The sequence below is a fragment of the Synchiropus splendidus genome, chromosome 3 (genome assembly GCF_027744825.2).
Source record: "Synchiropus splendidus isolate RoL2022-P1 chromosome 3, RoL_Sspl_1.0, whole genome shotgun sequence".
Lineage (NCBI taxonomy): Eukaryota > Metazoa > Chordata > Actinopteri > Syngnathiformes > Callionymidae > Synchiropus > Synchiropus splendidus.
The window spans coordinates 20,769,297-20,789,414 of record NC_071336.1 but is presented as its reverse complement, the minus strand read 5'-3'; the positions used below and the strand labels follow the sequence as shown (position 1 = coordinate 20,789,414).

At 39.7% G+C, this 20,118-nt stretch overlaps 1 protein-coding gene across 1 annotated transcript in view; it reads right to left on the bottom strand.

Annotated features, from left to right (window-relative positions):
* Positions 1-1,337: 1,337 nt before the first annotated feature.
* The window catches only part of ofcc1 (orofacial cleft 1 candidate 1), a 74,848-nt gene continuing 56,067 nt past the window's right edge, over positions 1,338-20,118 (bottom strand). The window contains exons 22-24 of the mRNA XM_053860088.1: positions 6,848-7,048; positions 1,849-1,972; positions 1,338-1,676 (exon numbers count right to left, since the gene is read on the bottom strand). Coding sequence (XP_053716063.1) covers positions 1,606-1,676; positions 1,849-1,972; positions 6,848-7,048 — 396 coding nt within the window. The 3' untranslated portion in view covers positions 1,338-1,605. The remainder of the gene's footprint in view (positions 1,677-1,848; positions 1,973-6,847; positions 7,049-20,118) is intronic.

The following is a 20,118-nucleotide window of genomic DNA, read 5'->3' as shown; positions in this document are numbered from 1 at the left end:
TTTTTTTTTCTTAGCATTATGAGGTGGAAAATGCATACACGTTGAAATGAGAAATATGCTCTCTGAATTACGCTGTCAGTATTTATTAAGTATAAACAATATAATAAAATGCATTTATGTCACGTTTCTCTTCATACACTACATTTAAAATATTTAAAATAAATGGTATACTAAATATATATACTTTATTGTTGTGTCTAACTGGACTCACCTCTGATATAAAAACAAGGGGTCAAAAAAGCATATTTAAATCTTAAACCATATAGATACAAAAACACAGTTTGAAACAGCACAAACCCACTGCTCTGATACTTTTTATTTGTTAAGGTAATGGAATACAATGAAGTTGGAGTGGAGTCATTTTAAAGAACACAATTTTATGGTGCAACACAACAATATTGACCTGAAAGTAAGCAAATTATTTTAAATTTACTTGGAATTTGTCCCTCACATTAAGTGTTTCCAATTATTAAGAATGCAGTTTCATGGAACCGGATGACGTAACTTCACTCCAAGTGAAAACAGCACAGTTCAACATACTCTTGCACAGAAGCTATTGGTTTATTTTCCTCTCGTCTTGAGGACGCGTCCCAGCAGGATGGATTCATGTCACAGCTCTACATCCGGGGTCTATCAAGCTGTGGCCGCATCCATATTTGTTCCCTACACCTTCCCTCCTGAGCCGTGAAAACACTGAAGCCGTAGAGGTGAAGCGTAACTTCAAGGCCAGCAAGGTATCTACCTGCTAATGTCGGGCGCAAATGGCCGCCATCACCATCACCACGACCGAGAACTTGATCTGTAATGGTGGGCCATAAAGGGAAATCATCATCAATGAATATGACAGGTTATTAAGATCGGATTTGGGGGGCGGAGGGGGTTATGTGTTTAGTATGATAAGTTAGTGGGCTATAAAACCTTTCCCATCTCTCTGCGGCCACTGCCAGAGACACATGCTAATAAGCTCACAACCTTTAATGAAGCAATATGTGTAAGTAGGCGGCCATTACGGCCTGATTTGTGAGCCACTTCATTAAGCTGTGCACTGACTAGCAGACACATATTCAATACAAATCAAGCCGGCCTGCATATTACGCTGCTTAATGTGAGGACAATATTGATATTTTATCACTCCTGTTCGGATTAGCCGCTTTTAGGATGTTCATTTTTCACCACGTGGAAGCCACAATTATTGCCTGAATGATTCCTCTCACTCGTTTTACAGACACCGTCACAGCCAAAAACTACTGAAAAATGATATGATGAAAGTATCGATTTGACAGGGTGGACATCATCAAGTGGATCCGTCCGCACGCTGGGTTGTCTTGGGTGTGGATTCTTTTTTTTAACGTTGTGTTGGTACTGTATTTGCTTACATTAACATTGCATTCACACACACACACCCGTACACCTTTGGGCATTTTGGTGTCAACTCTCTATGTGTTTGGACTGTGGGAGGAAACCAGAGTGCCGCACAAGCTTGGGTACAGGAGCCACCTTCACTCCAAGAGTACACTCCAAGTTGGAATTGTACCGTCTTGCTCCAGCACAAACCACTTTTCACTGTTCTGCCTGTCCAAAAAAATATGCGGAAAAGTGTATATTTCATTGGTTGAGGTCTTTGGGGAAACTGGAGCCACACCCACTTCCTCCTACCGGCTCCACACGACCCGGCCCTGAGGGAGAGAACACCCGAACTGTTCAATGTCTCCTGAATAAACAGTAGCTGGGAAATGTTTGCACATGTTGGAGATTAGTGGATTTGCTGACTATGTATATTTGTATACTGATGTTACTTAGGAACATCATTATTTTTTTCTTTCCGCTGATTTAAATAACCGCACTTACGTCCAAAAATCTTTCGTTTCCACAGGCGGTTGTGACCCTTGTCCTTCTTGCCAGCACTTGAACCCTGGTCCTGAGTCTGTATCACTCCGGTCGCAGTAGCAGGTCCTTCGAGTTCATCAAACACCTTCAACAGGACAGCCACAGTGTTTGACTTAACACACCCTTTTAAAGTGAAAGTAAAGCTGCATACAGTGAAAAAATAAATAAATAAATAAAAAAGAAATGAGCATTTTGTTCACAAAGTTGAACTGTGGTTCTGTGTTTGTAGACTCTAAATACTTCAGAATTTGTTTGGAAACTTAAATATAATTTAAGTCCTAATAGCCCTGCAGATTGAGGTGTAACTGCAATAATTTGAAAATGCCATTTTTTTTAATTATTATTAATTTATTAATAAACTTGTACAAACTTGTCAGATAATTATATGCGGTCATCTCCCTGCTAAGCAGACATGGCTGCCAGGGAGGCATTAATCTTCTCATGCGACATGCAGCCAAGGACATTCCCCTCCAACTCCTGACTACGTGTGCCACACTTGCCAAGCGAAGACAAACATCGGGACCAGAGAAACGATCGCGTCCTATTTTAATCCTGTTTTGGAAGGGCGATTGATGATCTCGCATGAGTCAGAACTGTGGTTTAATCGAGTCATTACTATAGAAATCAAATGTAAAATTGGAAATGGAAGATGTTAATGTCTGCCACATCATCTTTATTAGCATTAGCATTTCTTCTTGTCTCTCTTCAAGCGTTCTTCATGATGTATGTACTCATGGCTGGGTGTGGTTCTAAATAGTTGAGCAAGAACAGACAGTTTTGAATCAATACACCAATATGTGTGTGTTTATACAAAACTAACAAGCATGTATCGCAACTATTGGCAGCGGCAGTGCAGCTGATGACTTGTATTTCTCCACTGGCTACAGGGACTAGTTTGTGTGTGAGATTAGTATTTACAGCAAAATTGGAACATCAAAATGTCATATGATGGGGTACGTCGTAAGTTTCTATTTTTGGAAGCTAGCCGGCATCCCATCTTGCTCTGACTCCCATTTAGACAACAGACCTTCTTGGGCATCTGTGACAGAGCAACCAGTTTGTTTTTGTTTGCTTGTTTGTTTTGCTAGTTTTTGTGTTCAATTCTCCTCTCAATAAGACGCTGACCTCAAATGAATTACAAAATGGAAAGTGATATTTTAGTGCACTAAAAGTAACCAGTCTCTTGCATCCAGTTTTAGCCCTATTTCTTCTGACCAAATGCTCCCTTACAGCATGCTAACATGAAATATCTATTCTTGTTTTCATGATTTATCCAAAAATAATCAAATATTCACAAATAAAACCCTGCACTCAATGTAAAACATGCTGAATAGTGTGAACGAAGCGCACACTTTTTAATCTGGCAACACACAACTGCCCCAAAATAATAAAAAGAGAGTTAAAAAAAAAAAAAAAAAGCTGAATCTCCTGTGAAAAGAAATTCTTTCCAAGTTGCTGGAGATGCTCATCATCAGCGTTTTTCCAAGCCATAAATAATTTGCAGGGAGAGGTAATATTCAAGCTGGCAGAGTCTTAGTTGTGCATCTTTAATGGAACTTTTACAGAAGCTAAGCCAGTTTTTTGCGTTTTCTGCTGCCTCCCATATGGAGGCGAGGAGACAAAAGGCGCACAGTTGGCTTGTCCTATCTTTTTATAAGTCGGCCGACACTTAAATGTTAGCCTTAGAGAAAAGACGACGCAGGAGGACATAAACCCACTGTGGTTTTAGGAGGGGGGATAATGACTTTGCCTGCACTCATTTCTTCATCAGCCATCTTGTTTCTTCAGACAGAGCGGTTATGAGGCCTTCACTGAAGGTCCCGGGTTGTATAGATGCCTTTTCCTGCATAATTTCGATGCTAACAGTTGTTGTCGGCAGCACATTTCGTGGAGCTGGCAGCTGCCGAACATCTGTTTATAGGTAATGAGTGTTTGAAAAGCTACACCTCACTTTACCTTTAATGTCTTTTATTGTAGCACACTGATGGGAATGTTGCGTGAACTTTATTTCTTTATTTATTTTTGTGTTGCTGTGATTCAGCGAGAAGACTCTGTCAGGATGGTCGATCTCGCAGACAGCCGCCCCGGGCACAGTGCAGAGCGAGCGCATATGATGGATCATTAATATTAACTTTCTTTAAACAGAATTCGATATCAGTAGAAAAAAGAGACAATATAGTCGTGCCTTACTGCTGAAAATCAAATTAGCTCGTTCTCCTCAGTTTGCTGTTGTGTGTCGATGTTTTTGCTGCAATTTGGGCGCTGAAGGTTAAAATCAGAATAAGTGAAGCATAACTTCGTCTCCAGCAGGTTATTGGGTCGCGCCCCACCATTGAGAGGTTAATAACTCAAACATGCGGAAAGAGTAGACAACTTATTTTGTTTTAAAACTTACATTTTTTTCGCAGTTTTCAGTTTCATTTTTCTCCCTGTGCAAACTGAATGTTTTGTATCATTTCCATTGGGTTTGTGCATATATTTTTGTTGTAGACAGTATGATGCGATGATTAATGTGCGATTAAAAAAAACAGAAATATTTCGACTTGCATGACTTATTCAAAGTTTATCAAGTTTAGCAAATCAAACAAGACACACCTCGTTCTCTAGTTTGTTCCAAAACCAGCAGAGTCTACAGCTCTGGGCGATTCCTCCTTAAACCACCTTTTTACTGTGTTCATTTAGACAAATTTTGGTTTTAAGTATGTGGATATTATGCAAAGCTACCGGCCCCGCGAGCTGTGGTCATGTTAGTCTAAGGGAGGAGCAGAACCTTCGGGGCATCCACATCCAGGACACTGACAACGAAAACAGAACAGTTTAAAGTAAATGAGCCATCCGTCAATATTTCCTCAGTAAGAGGAACCAGAATTTTAAGTAGCAGATTAGCTTTTCAGCAAACTGAGGCAGAAAGTTACATGTTTTTGCTCACATAACTGAAAAAGTTTGTTACTTTTTTGTTTGCTTGTGTGAGCGTCTATGATATCTTAGCGTTCGGACAGTTTATATGAATTTTCAAAAAAATCTCTTCTTTTCATGATGATTATAATTCTGGGTTATTTTATCGTAACACGATCAACAGAAGTTTGTCACGAAACATCAGAAATCACTTGAAAAATCAGCTTCCGTTGATGATCATATACCACAGTCATATCGACTCCGTCTATATATTCACTGGGGAACTGGTTTTGTATATGTAAAAGAAGTGTCTGGGTTTAATGCCATGGGGAATGACATCTAGTGCACCCTGTTACTCAATGTTATCACTCCACTCTACCAAAAGGGTGGATGGACGCCGGTGGCGTCTCCTGCTATTGGAGGTCCCCGGTTGTTAAGCTGTGTAGAAGGAGAGAGCGAACCAGGGAGCATGTTTTTGACTTATCTCATCAAATAAAACTAGTAAGGACAAATGTATTTCTATATTTACTTGGGAATTTTTCAACCATTTCTACATGCCCGGGTCATCATTGATTCCTGTCAGCTTATGAGAATGAATCCTTCTTTTCATTCTCAGAGCCATGGGGAATAGATGACACCTCAGTCAAAAGCTGTGACCAGTATTTATGATTAAAAAGATAAAAATAAATTCACTTTGATTGTACTTAAGTGACAGTGATCGCTTGTTGCGATAGTATAATATTGACTAACTGCCTTCTTTTCTAGACATGAGCAAGTAGAAATCTAATATTTGAGGAAAAACTGTCAGTGTTTTGTTTGTTTCTCCAAGTGACTTTTTTTTTTTTTTTTGCATTCCTATTTGGCAGCAGAATCAAGGAGGTGAGTCTTTGTCATGAGTCTGTGTTCTGTTGGAATACAAACAACTTTTCGCCAGATGTCTCATTTACTATGCACAGATCTACAGGCGACATGTGCACACAAACAGGAATACACACACACATTGACGATGCGACACCAGTAATAAATATACCATGTTGTATGTTGATTCACATAAACTCACCATCAGTCACATCCTGACAGGGAACTATTAGAACACAAAAGAGCCTCAGAGCTAATTGTTGGCTCTCGACGCCGCCCGCTCGCTCATCCATCTGACATTCAAACTTTGTGTTATTCATCTTGTCATGATGCTCTTCAATGGACAGGATGACTGAGGATTAAACTGTTTTCATGTGTGACATTATTTATGATTAATTATGATCAACATTTCGCTTACCTGCACAGAATACTTGACATGGAGCATCAATGGTTGGTGCACTCTAACGCTAATACTCCATCACTCTTTAGGATTTCAATTCATTCAAGCTAGAAACTCATTGTTGAACAGGTTGAGGTGGTTTAAACGAACGCTATTCCTCAGAGGTGACAAATTGTGTGACTTGTTAAACTACTAAGTCTTGATTTGTTTCTGAGGGCAAATCCTGCTGTTTCTATTTGGAAAAATGTAAATCAGTCTTTTGGCCTAAGGAAAATACATTTCCTTCCCCAGCTCATGCCAGAGAGTCGCACTGTTGCCTTAGAAAAAAGAAAAAAAGAACACTCAAGAACTCCGCCCTTTTACCTGAAGAGAGCAGCAGGAGGAAGCTAGTTGAAGCCACTTACATACTACTCACATACTTTTTTGTCAGTATATGTTGTCTGTATTTATATATACTTTACAGTATATAATAGGGGCAAATGAGCCAATATTGCTTTTTGTAACACATGGGAACAGGTACATTATTATTATTATATAGGCTAATGAAATTTTTTTGTTTTATTTTTACTTATTCCGTTGAATGTTACATTCACCAGGTTTGAAAATGAATGGAAAGTTAAAAGTTGGTTGTACTAAATGAAGTTTGTTCACTGTAAACAAAAGTTTTCCCACCCATATACTAGCACTGCTTAGTCTAATAAGAACAGAATTTTTGTGTGTGATTTTTTTTTTTTTTTTTTTGGAAGGCATGATGATATACAATGAGCCGTACAGCATGGCAGGGATGTGCGTATGACGACAGTTTACCTCAACGATTGTCCCATCTGGATGTCGCAGGAAGAGTCTGTATTTTTGTTTGAGCCCACTAAGATACAGCGTGTAGACGGCCACACGGGTGCTGGTCTCGCCCACCGTCTGTGGAGAACCCTCTCTAAGTGGGTCATCGTGGGGGGTTGCTGAAACCACCACCGGGTCATCAGACGTCCAGATGTAGTCGTTGACTGCCACCTAGTCAAGCCAATACATGATATAAATTAAAATAAAACAAATCTGTCATGAGGTCACAGCAACAGTTTTCTGTAATGTGATATAAAAATGAATTCTCAGGAACATATTATATTTTGCGTAGATACTGTGGACTGCAGTCACCTGATAAGCGCAGCTGACTTCCAAGTGAATCAGCGTGCTAATACCTCGCAGAGCATGAGTCCTATGGGGCCTAATCTGTGGCAGGTAAATATGACGGGTTGTGTTTGTAATCGTGCATACATTTGGATAATCCTGGTGGCAGCCTTGTTCAGGTCCCTGGCTGTGTGTTAGTGAGTGAGCGTGTGTTGTGGGGCTTACACACCTGTAATCTGCTGCCCTCCTCTATTAGGGTTAGACATGGCGAGCAAGTGGAGCGTGTAACGTGCTATATAGGTCATGTAACTCGAAGTCATCCATGTGTGAAGATCATAGAAGCTCTGTCCCCATCTGATAGGGTCTGCTGGGGAAGGCTTGATCTTACACATCGGCTCATAAATACATTCTGGCCACACACTGCATGTGAGCGTGTTATATTCATCTACATCACCCCCTACATCCTTATTATTGGGGAATAGAAACCTGCATGTTAACCCTGAGACAAATGTGAGAGGAAAAAATGTACTGTTTTCCTTTTTATTTTTGAATTTTTGGGCAAATTCTTGATGATGAAGACTATACTTGACTATTTTGCAAGTGATACCATTAAAGACGATCTGTATGAACTGAGTGCAGCCTCTAAGGCGAGATCAGTTTTAGTAACCGTCTGATTCAAATCATATATGCACTATGTCACTACTGCTAGCACTAGTACAACTACTACTGGTACTACTACTACTAATAATAATAATTATTATTATTATTGTTATAATAAGCATAACAATAATAATTTTTGTAACTATGTATTTTTGTATGTTTCAAAAATGTACACAAAATGAATCCCATCATTGAAGTAGATGTTTTTAATCTCATGTTCATAGCTTATCTCTCACTTATTCCATGGTCTCTAAGCGACGTTCAAATTAATAGGAACACTTTTTCACTTACGTTCAAATCCGTGAAGTCAGAATGTTTGTAAACCCCCGTCACTAAACCAAGAAAGCACGACCAGGAATAATGTGTGTCATTCAAAAAGAGGCTTGAAAATAGATGATGTCATTTATTCCATTAACAGGGTAGTCAAGTAGTGAGTGTCAAAAGGGAAACCACAACCTTCAGGAATGTACGAAGGACCACGGATCACCACAAACCCAGAGGTGCCAAAAGTAAAAGTTTTTTTTATGTTTGTTTTCTCATTACGTTTGTGAATGGATCTTAACTACCGATCAACACAATTTGCTTTATCCTTTTTCATTTAGTAGGGTCACACATCACAGCAAATTCCTAGTTCATGACCCATATGTTAAAAAATTAATAAAATAAAAATAAAAGTTTACAATTTAAGCACTGATATTGTCATTACTTTCACTCTATAATAATTACGGATTTTATGAAGCTAAATGAAATTAATTCTCCTTATTTTCGAAGCCTTTTTTTTTAGATCTGACTCCCACACGTTAGCCCAAACTCTCAAACTTCTCACCTTTAAAATTACACACACAGAGAAAAACAAAAACAAACCTTCACTCTGCATCTAATAGAGGATGTTTTTCCAGGAGTTCGTAAAATTCAAGGTGACCCCTGTAATTGGCAGCATAATTACGTCGGAAAACAGAGAAATGGGGATAAAGGCAAACTCTTTCAGCAGGCTGTGAGTGGCAGGGTCAAGCTGAAGGAGAGGTTTAATTTCGCAGTGTATCGATGTCGGCGCAGACTTGTAAACACTTAACCAAACACAACTCAAGGCACAGGACTTGGAGAGAAACTTTGCCTCACTTTTAATGAGTGGTTACACATGAGCAGAGAGTCAGGTGTCAATGCGGCTAGAAAGGACTCCCAAGCATAAGTGCAGACGTGGATTAAAGGAGTCGATAAGCGACATGTAAAGGGGTTTTGTTGGCGACAAGATAAGTCAGGATAATTCCGATGCTCATCAGTTAAAATGTCCCAACTGTGCCTCGCCTGTAGCTTGAATATAAATATGTCTGGATATGAATGTAATCAGCAACTCCACAAGGCAGCCATCAGTCTATTGGGGTAGTGTGTCAAGTTTTGATTTGAGAAAACATAAATATTGGCTGGGAATCACAAAGTTAAAAACTTTGGCTTTGAAAAAGTTGGAGAACTCTCCTGCACACTTATGTGAAGAGCCCTTGTGTCGTAAACATGGGTGAAGGTGTTCTGAATATGCTCTTTGTTTACCGTCCCATTGCCAAAATTTACAGTGATGATTTATTCAGCGCCAAACTTTAGTCCCTATGGTCTGTCACTGATGCTGCATTGAAGCCAGTTGACTAGCTCAATGTTATAAAAACAATGTTTCCACGACATTATTGTTGCAGGGTTTTGAACTGCAAAGACCCTTGGATCTTTGGATTGAGTCTCATATATGTATGACTCTTGCCTCCATGGATCTTCCAAATGGTATACATATATTTCAACAAACAATCACATAGCAAGTGAAATAAGGAAAGAGATAGGACTTCAGCTGACGCAACAGCATATTCCGATGTATTCTGATATTGGGACGTTTTGGGTTGTTTCACTGTCCCCCATCTGGGAAACACATTATTTGTTTTAATCTTTTGAAGAGTTGACTGTAACTCATGTACCTTGGTAACTCTAATCCGATTGGAAAATGGTTGAATATGTTTTCAATGTTGCAGTCCAAGTTTTGGTCAGGTCTTTCCTGAAGTTGGCAGCTGTGATGGGCTCGACCTCCCATGCAACCGAGCAACCGATCATTTCAGGACAACATTGCATGAGCTTCTTCAGAGTCAGTGTTTAACTTGCAACTTGGCCAAGTCAGAAGTTGGTGTTCCTCCTTCGTCTAGTGCCGACCTGACCTGGGACTGTCTAGTCCTGAATTATCTTCCTCACACGTAGCATGTCCTCCAGCTCATCCTGACACAGAGAAATGTGATTCGATCACTATTTAACTGCATATTTGTTGTTGAATTATCTGTTGTCTACTGTCCACTTTATTAATACATTCTCTTTTAAAGGTAAAATATAGCAGTGCTGTTTGAAATGTACCTAAAACATGGAGGCAGTCTGTTCTTCTCCTCCGCCGTACAGTACGTCCAGAGTTTGGCTGGATTGCCAAGTTACATATCATAGTCGAGTGATAGGCGCCTGCCAAAACGCACCGCTTGTCAATGCTCAGTTGGGGTAACATTCGTCTGGCCAATGATAAAAAAAGGAGACTTTATGATTGATGCAAATGCATACGAGCACATGAGGTTGACCCGGTTACACATGCTTATTGTCACATCGGTTACACACACCTGCTTGAGTGCCTATACGTCGTGAATGGGTCCGTATTTTGTCTAGCATGAAAATAGATTTCTTCTCTCTGTTAGCCATGCTGCCTTGCCACGCTCATTAGAATGTGAAATCCAGTTGACAACACTAGACAAAAGCATGAAAAGGTGTTTGTGCGTTTGGTTCGGGTGATGCCATTTCATGCAACGCAACATGGCTCCCGTGATGCATCACCGCTGTGGCACAAAGAGGAAAGAGAATTAGAAGGCCTTTTCTGCTACCCGTGACTCGGTTCTGGTCTGTTATGCTGCGTTTGGGTGCGAGCCTGGCTTCTGGCCGCGGCTGGAGTGCTCCCTCCGCTCCACCATTGTTCCATTTGATAGCACTAAGTGACTGATTTAGGTTCAATGGCTGCATTGAGCAGGCAGGCCAGCTGTGGGTTAAGCAGATAGCATTCAAGTGAGCTAACCCAATTCAAACCCAATCAAGCCGGGATTTATTGTTGGGGTCTGTACTTAGAAATCTGATAGAGTCCGCATCAGTCCCTTGACTTGCATCAGGAAAGATGTCCTTGCTTCTTTTAGCGGACAACTATAAACAGCAAACCATGTTTTCCAGCAGGGACATAAATTTTGGGATTTGTGAACGTTACCGCAAACGCACAGAGAATCGAAGGGGAGGGAGGGGGAACAGGAAGTGCTGCAGACATGGCTCCATGGCTCACAAATATAGTCTGTGCTGCTCCTTTATTTGAAGATGGGATTTCACACAGCATGTTTTTTTTTTTTTAAATGTGATGTTAGAAGATTTTTCCTCTTCAAATGGCTGTTAGCAAATACATGAGAAACCGTTGGATCATATGAAAGTACAGTATATAAGTAGAATTTAAAGTAATAACAATAAATAAATACATACATACGTAACTATTATTGTTATGTATTTCCTAAATATGACATTAATAACAACAAAAAAAAAACTATTTCTAAATGAAAGGGGAAACAAGTCAAAGTGTCAACCAATAAGGTAATAATTTGCCAACACAATCCAGAGATTATACAATAACAACTGTGTAATGTTATGATTTGTGACCTTTATTCTCTTTGTTTCATCAGCTGGCAGTGTCTGCATCTGGCTTATTATTCCCCCCTCTTGTCCTTGTATGTCACAACCAGCTGACAGAGCTCCCTTTCGGATCACCTGTTAGATGTAAACAACATGTCTAGACTCTTACTGAATCCGCCAAAACATTCTCGCTGATATTACGGCAGATAACAGTAACTGTTCTACTTCACCATGTGACCTGGTTGAAAGCAAAACAATCGTCATTTTCAGAGTCTAAACACTGTCAAAATGAGTCTTACCAATCAGAAACACTGGGGAGTCCCAGCCTACACCTTCTCAAATCTGTTAGCCTTGATGATTATGATGATGAAAATGATTGTTTCTATTCCTCTTATTATAATTACTATTATTTGTGGTCGTAATAATAGTAGTAGAAGTGGAGTGATGATAATCAGTATTTTGTTAAATGTTGTAAATAACATTAGCACTCAGTCTATTATGTTGTATTATGTAAGATGGCTGTTAGTGAGGGAAAACTTGACGGGACGCAAGAGGGCTGCTGCTTGTACCATGATACCTTTTCGGTGTGTAGTTCTGTCCCACTTGGCTTTAATTTACAGTGGGAAAATAATTAGAATCTCACTTTTGCGAAGAGTGGAGTGAAAATGTAAACAATGCTTCCCTGCGGGCGGGTGCTTCATCACTTTGACAGGTGCATTTGAATTTGCCTGGGTGGCAGACAGGCTTGGTTATTTATGTGTCATTCGCATATGGAAACCCCGGCTGTGGCTCGGCCTAAAGTTTAAATAGAGGAGATGGAGAAGGACCAGGACTTGCTGGACGAATGACGTGGATGAAGGAAGAGCAGGAGGGGAGGTAGACTGGTGTTGGATTAGCACTTGGTCTCATGTGTAAAGGTCTGCTTTGCATAGTGATCAATTTGTTGGGGTAAAATACAGTTCACACTTCGAGTGAAATCGCCTTTTACCCTTCTAAAATTCACCATTTGAACAATTTGAATGTCATACAATGGAAACACTGTCGGGTATCAGTGGGTGCATATTAGTTGACTGATCCTGATTAAATACTAATATATATATATATATATATATATATATATATATATATATATATATATATATATATATATATATATATATATATATATATATAAATATATATATATATATATATAGGTTGCATTCCAAACCAGGGTGAACTCACTGCACTAGCTTGTGTGAGGGTTTCTGGCTTTGAGGATGTAGCACAAACTTCTATGCTAGTGTGCTAATACTAAAATTGTTCCTTCAACTGGGAAAAAAAAGAATAATGCAGGAGATGTGACTGGTCATCACATGGTTCAAAATCCAAATTTTGGAGCCTCTTTTGGCTGAAATGGTTTGGTCATGATGCAGTCATTGTCCAGGCCGTTATTTGATGTTTCTTTTTTTTTTTTTTCCATACAATTCCACATTGCGCTGTCAAAACATTAAGATGCATCGATTTTATTACTGATCAAGCAGAATGGAGTGTCCGTGGTTATTGTGAAGTAGAAGAAGGCGTGCTTCTTTTGTCCACTGATCCTCACTCATACACGCACACACACACATTGACATAAAAACTGTTACACCCCACTGGAAATACACACACACACACACACACACTCACGTTACATCCTTGCTCACATGCAGACAAAGCCTCACACAGTGAAGCAACGCATGCGTGCCTCCACAACGCCTGCAGGCACTTGGGGCAAGACAGCATGGCGTGGGGGGAGGAAGGGTAAGGCAGTGGGGAGATGGGCACGAGGGGGAGGAGATGTGAAGGGGAGCTGCACTGTGCAGCGGCTCTCTAAGCCACTGAGGGTCAATCCCTGCACCAGCAACTGGTCCGTCCGAGCTGGACCAGGTTCAAGGCCTGCCTTTTGAGAGCCGTGTCAAGAACACGCTATGACCAGGAACACCGAAAACCATGTTCAGTCAAAGGTCAAGTTGCACATATGCAAAGTCGCAGAGCTGCAAATATCGTATAGAAAGACAGGCACGCAGAACCAAGACGGGCGAGAGAACGCTGAAAGTGGCTAAACCGCGAAGCATAAAAATCTCCTGCATACATGCATGGATGAGCCAAGAATTGGCAGCCATTAGAATGGAAATAGATATGCTGTTATTATAAATTTCGCCAATATGTGGACGCTCAGCGGATATAATTGGAGCAGCTTGAAGATGGCATGGATGCACACTCTCTGTGTTGGGCCTGATTTGGCTGAAGCAAAGGTCTGTGTCTGGTTAAACGCACCACTGGGCAAGACAGGCCACACATTCATATTTGCATGCAGGGCCAGTCGCCGATGCACACGTCGAAGTTGCGAGCGTATGTTCCCATTAAAAGAGCAGACTACATGTTTGTCTTTCTTTAAATCCGTCACGCACACATGTGTTCTTGCTGATGTGAAATAGCAATAATGGTTTTTTTTAAAGTTTTATTTGAATGGCTTTTCGCTGGACTGAATAATGACCCCAAGCCAAAGAAAAACATGACTAAATAAGATCGCATGCTTATATACAGCATTGACACTGGTATAACGCTATGTATTTTTGCATTATTTATGAACAATAGAATACTATACATTTGAAATATAGCATGGCTCTAACAACAAAGCACCAATAAATTGGCAGGCAGAAGACAAAAAAGATATCACTGCAAACATTATACTTTTTATTCGGCACACACAATGTTTATGATACGTCTACAAACTCTACTCATCCAAGTGTCACCTGAATAATATATTCCACTCAAAAGTAGCTCAACCTAAATTGGGACTTCGAGAAAAAAGAGAAAAAAATACAAGCAACAATAGCTATATATACACAGTCAGAATCACTGAATGACTTTAAAAGAGATTATCCAGCAAGATAGTATCTCTGAGTGCTTGAGATAATCCAGAAAATAAGATATGCATAATTCACTGTTACTAATCTCTTTTGCGGGAAATAAAGCACACTCCCGTTTTACAGTAAACAACTCCAGCAGTTTTCCATCTTTTACCTCTACACGACGTCTTAGTCACACTGGGCCCCGAGGACATCGCTGAGCCTCTCTTGTCCCGGAGCCTTTTGAAGTTTACCTGCCACAGTATCTATGTAAAATTCTACACTTATAAGTACCCTGTGTTGAAAAGCAGCGCTTCACCATCTGCTCTGGTTCTAAAAAAAACTCATAGGACATTATTAAATTAGTCAAAAGTTAAATAAGTCAAACAATTTATGTTTGACGTACAGATGAAGCTTCGTAGAGCCGGCATATCGCGCTACACACTAGTTCATAGGGTAGTTTGGGTAGTTTAGAATTTCTGACTGTGCTTCGACAGCTTCTTGCGAGGCTAGTAAATATGCATAAGCATTGTACCAAAAACACCTTCTTATTTTCAACAGATGTCCAAAATGAGTCACAAACCCCCATGTACATACAAGTAACATCTGACTTACGACCTGCTCGACTTACGTCCATCCGTACTTACGATCACAGCCAGCAGATGCTTATTTTTTTTCAATTCAACCAATTTTTTTCAATTCTACGTGCTGCGGTACCAGCACATAGAATTGAAAAAAGCAGCCCGGCATCGCATACGCCAGTTACGGCAGCACAGTGTCCCAGCATCTCACTCTCACACAGCCATCTACCACTACAGTCGCACCTATAACCCTCTCGTCGGCCATTTTGAATGGCATTCGATTTACGTCCAATCTGATTTACGACCGGTTGGTCGGAACCGATCCCGGACGTAAATAAGCTAAAGCGTAAGTAAGCTACTTGTATTTAATTTAGTTATTGTTAGATGGAAGTTTATGATGTTGTGTCTTGTATTTGTAGTGTTCATGTGCGTGTTTGCTCCTGTTTGCATGAAAGACATTGGAAGAATTGTTTACCTAGTCTTTTAATAATAGCAGCTAGTAGCAGAGTAGTAAAATGCATGGAAATCTAGTGCCCTTACAGGACTGGAGGGAGAGTTCCCTTGATACTTGGTGAGTGGCAGAAGTATGAGTCATAAACGTCAATACTGGGGAAAGTTCAACTACAAGTAGTTGAGTTTACATACAATTTACTGTAACTTGAAGACAGTTAAACTTAATTTATTCATTAATTTTTACATTTTACAATGTTTACAGCCACTAACTATCCAATTGGTGGCTAAAGCTTCTAGTTGTACGTAGTTGTATTTATATGAACTACAGTCATTCACAAACAGAAGTGTTTTTTTACCGCCAGATTAAAAGCGTATTCACATAAAAAAAAAAAAAAAATTGTGACTGGCCTTTTGTCAAACTCGGAAAGTTCAAGCATATAATGTCAATAAAACTCAAATGATGAAGTGAGGCGTCATCAAAGTGCACCAGGTCAATGTGGGAAACAAGCCATAACGCAGGCTGTAAAGTCTTGAAAATGGACTAAGTTAAAGACGTATAAAAGTGCCTCTGGTGATTTGCTCCAGAGTCATTAATTGTTTATAGCCGTGCCTTCAGGTCATCCTTTTGTCATGCAAAAACATATTCCCTTCACTCTCGCAGCATATATTTTCAGTGTGACAGTGTGACTGCAGGAGGGCGACATCATATTAAGATGCTGCAGACACATGCCAAAGTTGACTTTTGCCTTTGATATCCCAAATTTGACTTTGGAGGAGCTTCAATCCAATTAGGCCTCGGAGGCTTAAAGTGATAAGTATCCAAGCCAATAACAGAAATAAGAACGAAGACTCATGATTGAGAAACACACACACACACACACACGTGTGTAACACATACGTGGACACTTTTTTTAGGTTATGACTAAAAATCCAACCGTCTATCTTTTTCTCTGCGTGTCATGTGGGGCTGTTAAGATCCGACACCTGTCACGATCAGCCGACCTTTCATATTGCCTGCGGGTTGAGGGAAGCTGCCAAGGTCATACTCTCGAGACGCAAAGAAAGGAATATGACAAATGAGCAAAAAAAGGAAAAGGGAGTAACTTATGACAGTGAGTGAGATTTGAAATTATTTTAAAAGCTACACTGCACATTAACAATATCCAATCCAGTTATGAAGACTCATACCTTAACAATGACAACACTGTAAAATATTTTTTAAGACACCACAAATCTCTCATGTTATGCACCATACTGAAACATCTTTATTATAAGTCGTCATTTACTATTATAAGTTTCATAACATCATCTATGAAGCCTTATAAATGTATTATAATGTCTTATGAATGGATGAATTACATTTAAGATCATTACAGAGCGGTGCAAACGTGGAGTAGAATATTAAAATAATTGCAATATGAATGTGATCTACAAGCACAGTTAAATATGTGCAAATTTAAACAAGCTCCCTCAGTTTGTTTTTATCTGACAATGTCAAGAGACAACTGGGAAATGATGGACAAGATGGTACCAGCAGATATTTGCTCAGTCTCAGGTAGAGTCAGAAATAAACCAGTTAAAACTTTCAGATCAAGGGACAGTGAAACCTAAAAGATAACAAGCACAATATTGAAAACTGGGTCATCAAACTCAAGGAAAATAAATACGCGAGTGAATTTCCAGCCATCGTCAACAGTGTTCAACTTCTCTGATCTTCAGGAAAAACTTTACAACTTACTTTGGCTCTCTTCACACTCTGAGATCGCTCTATGAAGTCCATATGTGTCTGACTAATTTTGAGTCACGAATCTAAAAGGAAGGAAGGGAAGAACAAAAATCATCTCAAAGTGTTAAAAAAACCTGGCACTAATTTAACCTCCTTCTGAGGGAAATGTTTTGACAGCCGACTCGCAACACTTCAGTCTTAAAGAAATCAGAGGACAGAATAAATCCTCACCGATGCAGTCACAAGCGGCACATGTCCGAAATATGGTGCGCACTGTTTTAGATTGATCCTTTTGTGATCTCTCTCTGTGATGATGGGGGTTGCGGGCGGCTAACCAAAGGCGCTTCCTTGTTTTGACTTCATTCCTTTCTTTCATTCTCACTGTCTCTCCCTGGTCCTCCGTCAGAGAAGCCTGCCCAGGCCCAGGCTCTGCTGGATAATGACATCCTCTCCCCGGATTAATTGTGAGGGACACATTAAGCAATGGGGCTGACACTCCCTGTAATTAAACTGCTCGCACCGACAAGTTCATACTCCAACAATTTCTCCTTATAGCGAAGGCTGGATCTGCGGGCTTGTCTGATCATCGTGGATGTGTTTTTTTGTACGACATAACAGAAGTGCACTGCAGGAGAAATTGAACAAGAGAACTTAATTAGGAATTCCATGGTATGTAAAAGTCAATTATTGACGATGGATCAAAGATTTTCCCACAATTATAATTGGTAATCCATACTTGAATATACATATATACAGCTGTTATGTCAACCCAAGTTGTAATAAAAACATGTATGGGATACATTAGCTGTCTATTTGTTTCACCATTACTTTTTGTAATCCATTCCAGTGTATGATGATGGTCAATACTCTAACCCAAACGGTTCAGAAAGATCACAACATGAAAAATAAATAAATATTATTATGAAGGTTTTTAGCAAATGAAAATCATTAATGTATATTTCCTCTTCTCCTGAGTCTTTCCACACTGTTTTGTGGCACACTAGAATTTCCAGAATTACCTCCAAAAATTAAACTATTAAACTAAATTAAACTAAAATTGAACTACTACTTCAAAAAACAATTTTAAATAAATCCTGCAAACCTGTGTCATGCAAATAAATAAATATATATATATATATATATATATATATATATATATATATATATATATATATATATATATATATATATATATATAATTTTCCTAAATTAATGTTCAGTGATGGCAATGGTTTCTTTGTAACAACATGGCAAAATTGGCCACTATGTAAATACAAAATCTCTAACTTCCAACCCACAGACTTTGTTTCGGTTGGGGTTGACGGTAAAAGGGTGTAACTACATGAATCATGTTACTAAAAGAACCACTGCACAGCGTGACAATATAGTTTCCCATGAAAAGTGTACTTCACATCAGTCTCCCAAAGACAAAGTCAGCCATGGATTTTGTCTGCAATTACATTAATAAGGCGAAAAATAATAACAAAAGTCAGGCACATTAATGTTGAAAAAAACATCCTCCAATGTCTGATGTGGGTCTTGCTTAACCAGACTGATATTGTGGAAGATGAATAACTTTGCTGAATAAAGATTTGAACAAAATAAACATAAAACAAAAGAAAAAGGCCAGAGAGTATGCGCATTTTATTTTATCTGTTAGCTTTAGTTTGACTTGACCATTGCACATTGCTTTCACACGTTACTGCTCAGCGCAGTACATGACCTTTTCAGGAACAGAGACGTGTAGCCTGTGCAGTCATATCTCATATTGAGCTCTCCAATGCTCACACAGTGGATGCTGTGCTTCATGCTGAATCGCTCCTGTCCTTGCCTGCCCGGCTGCTATTGCCTCAGGCCATTGGGGGCCCCATGCTGTCCGCAAAAAAAAAAAAAAAAAAAAAAAAAAAAAAATATATATATATATATATATATTAGGCAATGACTAATTCAATAGAAGTTTGTTTGAAAGAGTTAAATGACCCCGACACACCCACAAGCTGCCCTCGGTTTACCTAAACCACAAAAGCACTCAGCTTCTCTCTCCTCTCACGGTGTTCCTGTTATGGGTTCCTGTTCAGGAGGTGAGGGATCCATTGTTCCCCAGCACTGGTTCCTGTGTATACTGTCACGGACTACTGAGCCCTATGTCTTGGCCATTTCCCTGAGCCTCTTTCTGTCTTTAATTGTCATGAGATTTGCATCTCAGGTTGCGTCACACCGGCTCCACTGTACTCACCACTGCACCTGAAGGTTGATGTATTAGCTATTTGTGCGGATCCGACTTCGGCGTCTCAGTGATTCTTTGTTGAATATCCCGATCGGCAAAATTTAGAATGTGGTTGGTTGAGGACATTGTCCACTTTAGTACCACCAATGACGATACCTGCAGCCCAAATACATCCTCTGAAATCCCTTTGTGTCACTTGATGCTGATCATTCATGTCAAGGATTGTTCGTTGCCGGGTGCTCTTAGTGCTACACATGATGGAAATGTGCGAAGCAACTCCGATTGAGTCACGATTGAGCCCTTTTTTGCTTTAAACAAAAGAAATTTTCAATTTCTCATTGATCTGTTTACCAGCTTGCTATGTAAACAATGAATGACAAACACTAACTCTCAGAAGTCGACATTCTGAAAGATGTCCTCCCTTTAAATTGGTTGCGTGTGCCCTCAAAAAACGTTCATACTCATTGAAAAGTCTGTTGTCCCGGCATCAACACTACGTGACCGTGGTTAAATCCATATTGTTGTTTTTATTGAACGACTCTCGCAGAACATCTAATAATGATTATAATAAGGACTCAATGCATGACAAAAGTTACATATGCTTTCTCATGTCTCCAGGAAACTGTCATCGCTGCTGTGTCTCTTTGGTCCAACGCTATCATCGTGTCACTTTGAGAGATTAAGATGGAGAACGCATCTAATATGATTAACTGCCAGCCTCCCAGACTTGAGTTATCATTACCCCTCCAATCTGTGCGGCTTTACTC